Below are 2826 nucleotides of genomic sequence, written 5' to 3'. Positions count from 1 at the left end.
TAGATAGATAGATAGATAGATAGATAGATAGATAGATAGATAGATAGATAGATAGTTAAACAGATAGATAGATCATATGCGCCCTAACTCAGCAACAACCTCAAGGCAAGGGAATAGAAGAAACAAACTGGGATATTTTTTAACTCTTGAATTAACTGAACTTTAAATAGCTCTGGGGTCAGTTTATTACGAAACAAGACACGCTATAGAAAAAAGGTATCTCTCTAAGTGCCACGTTGCCGTCTTATGAAAGAATGGAACCGAAAAGATCGATGACAGGAGCCAAGGATTCTCGGTGACACCCGAAGGAATATCATGCCCTGGAAAACAAAAGGAAGCATTAGGGGTGCCCAAGTGAAAAGATCACTAGACAAAGATATCAAAGGAAGCCTTGCTAAAAATAATGAAAAGGAACACTTTACTGCATTAAAATAATTTCTGAGCGTATGAAAGGACCTTGGAAAAAAACAAACAGCATATCGGGAAGGAAATGATATTTAATTATAACGATACCCCCCCCCCACACACACACCCACAAAACAACCTTTTTTTCTACCAGCCAACACTCACTGCGTCATAACGTGATAAGGTTAGGGTCAACGACCTAAGAATAATTATATTTTTCTATTTATATCCTCTTAAGTGAGGGTACAACTATGCGCCTACATACCGTCCTGATGTTTGCACAAAGTTGGTACGGCTTCCTTAACCCTCTCTGCACTGACCAGTCGGCTCAGGACGTTGTCACTAGAACTGTTGCCATCACACAGACTCTCTAGTTCCTCCAGGCACGACACGAAGCGGATAAGATGGCCGTCACTGTAGAAAAATGTACGTGGTTTGCTTATTTTAACACCTTTTTCAGCGCAGTTGGGCTAAACGGAGGCAACACGGACAGCAGAGGACAGTGAACGATGAAGATCTGTTATTATGTCAGCGTCATCAGAGCTCCAACAGCATCACTTGCAGACATTAACCCTTTGAGCTCTGACCTCCTGGTGCCACCATGCTCCTCTGCCTGAGCTCCTGAGAGATACAATATAACTAACCTTCATATTAGAGTCAGAATCACATTCCATATCCCATTCAGGGTAGTCCTCGTCAATGCCAGCATCTTATTCGGGAAGATCTTCAAAATAATTAATAACGTCCTGTGTTGTAAACACGGTTTCCCGCACGCGTTTTGTCGCAGACGAGTCATGTTGGGGATAGGGTCTCGCTCACCTGTTCACCGCTGGCTAGGGCTCGAAGGGTTAAGGAGAAGGTAGAAGATACGAGGTAAAGCTATTTATGAGACGGCACCCCTCATAGTTGTGTCCATCTACATATTTTTTGTTAATATAGACGTTTCTACACCCCCATAGACACAATTTAGATCATAGAAGGCGGGCTTACAACCCTGCCTGCATGGGTCAACCCGGGGTGAGAGGGATACAATATCCTAGCAGGAAGACCGAAGTACTTAATAAAACTCTCCACACGGGAATCGAACTGAAATCTCCTGTGAGCGACAGTGAGGCGGCAAACCAGCTGCATCAAAGACACAAGCTGTCCATCTAGAATAGGATAAGAATATCATGGTAGTGGCAGCGTTAATAAAATACGTAAACTGGACTTCGATCTTGTGGGAATGTTTACACTTTAAACCTGCGGTTCCCGAATTGTGTAAATTTAGACTTATTAGTTGTTGTTTTTTGTGAGATAGATAAACAAATACATTAGGTAGATAGATAGTACACATAAATATTACATATCCCCGATATAATATATATTGTGTCCATGAGGAAAGAAAGAAAGAAAGAAAGAAAGAAAGAAAGAGAGAAAGAAAGAATGAAAGAAAGAAAGAATGAAAGAAAGAAAGAATGAATGAGAGGGAAAGTAAACTGACAGAAAATTCAGAAAACACCTTCGCCTTCTAAAGAGGCAGATCCTTTCTCCAGAAGTGTGGTGTTACATATAAATGTCCCCTTGAGTTCACACCGGATTCCCTGGCTGTTGCAGAACCTACAGAATACAGCAATAAAGACCTCATCGCTGTGATTTTAAAGCCTAGCGCAATTTCTCTGACAGATAGAAAGCTATAAAAATGCTCCCACCTTTTGGGTTAGACAGTCTAAGAGACTTTAGAGTACAGTTTGTTTTGTTTGGCTTTTTGGGGGGGTTTTTTGGTTTGTCGTTTTTGTTGTGTTTTGTTGCTGTTGTTGTTGTTGTTGTTGTTGTTGTTTTGTTGGGTTTTTTAGGTGGGGGGAAGGCGGGGTTGGTAGTTGTTTGTTTGTTGTTGCTTTTGTTGCCTGTCACGAGGAGCTAAAATGTTTAATGAGACGTTGAAATGATTGCGCTGAAATAGACACAAAGGGCGTGCCTGGGACAGCCGATGACGTATCTTAGAGTGAACAAAAACTGTGTGAAAGTCCTAAGAGAAGTTGGCAAAAAATTAAAATCAATTCGGTAAAAAAAAAAATTTTTAACTTCAGAATGAAGATAACTTTTTACTCAAATCTCCGCCATGATCTGGCGTTGGACAAAGTTGTTGGGAAATTAAGTATAATTATGTCTCGAAAATTCTTGGCGTGGAAGCTTTTATGGAAGAACATGGAGAGAGACACACACAGAGAAATAGAGAGGAGAGAGAGAGGGAGAGAGAGGGAGAGAGAGGGAGAGAGAGGGAGTGAGAGGGAGAGAGAGAATGGCAAACGGGCAGGCAGACAGACGGGCAGATAGAGAAATAAGGAAGGGGAGACCTAGGCAGATAAAAGAACACAGAGACAGAGAGGGACATTGAAAGGGAGAGCGATCTAGCAAGCGAGAAAGAGAGAGAGAGAGGGG

General features: G+C 41.7%; 1 protein-coding gene across 1 annotated transcript in view; it reads right to left on the bottom strand.

Annotated features, from left to right (window-relative positions):
* The window catches only part of LOC101849347 (myb-like protein X), a 27173-nt gene that overhangs the window by 21602 nt on the left and 2745 nt on the right, over nt 1-2826 (bottom strand). Inside the window, exons 3-5 of the mRNA XM_035972447.1 lie at nt 1907-2004; nt 993-1026; nt 667-819 (exon numbers count right to left, since the gene is read on the bottom strand). Of these exons, the coding sequence (XP_035828340.1) occupies nt 667-819; nt 993-1026; nt 1907-2004 (285 nt within the window). The remainder of the gene's footprint in view (nt 1-666; nt 820-992; nt 1027-1906; nt 2005-2826) is intronic.

This window comes from Aplysia californica, unplaced genomic scaffold (genome assembly GCF_000002075.1).
Source record: "Aplysia californica isolate F4 #8 unplaced genomic scaffold, AplCal3.0 scaffold00022, whole genome shotgun sequence".
Taxonomy (NCBI): Eukaryota; Metazoa; Mollusca; class Gastropoda; order Aplysiida; family Aplysiidae; genus Aplysia; species Aplysia californica.
The sequence above is the reverse complement of the archived record's forward strand: the minus strand, read 5'-3'. Positions and strand labels throughout refer to the sequence as shown.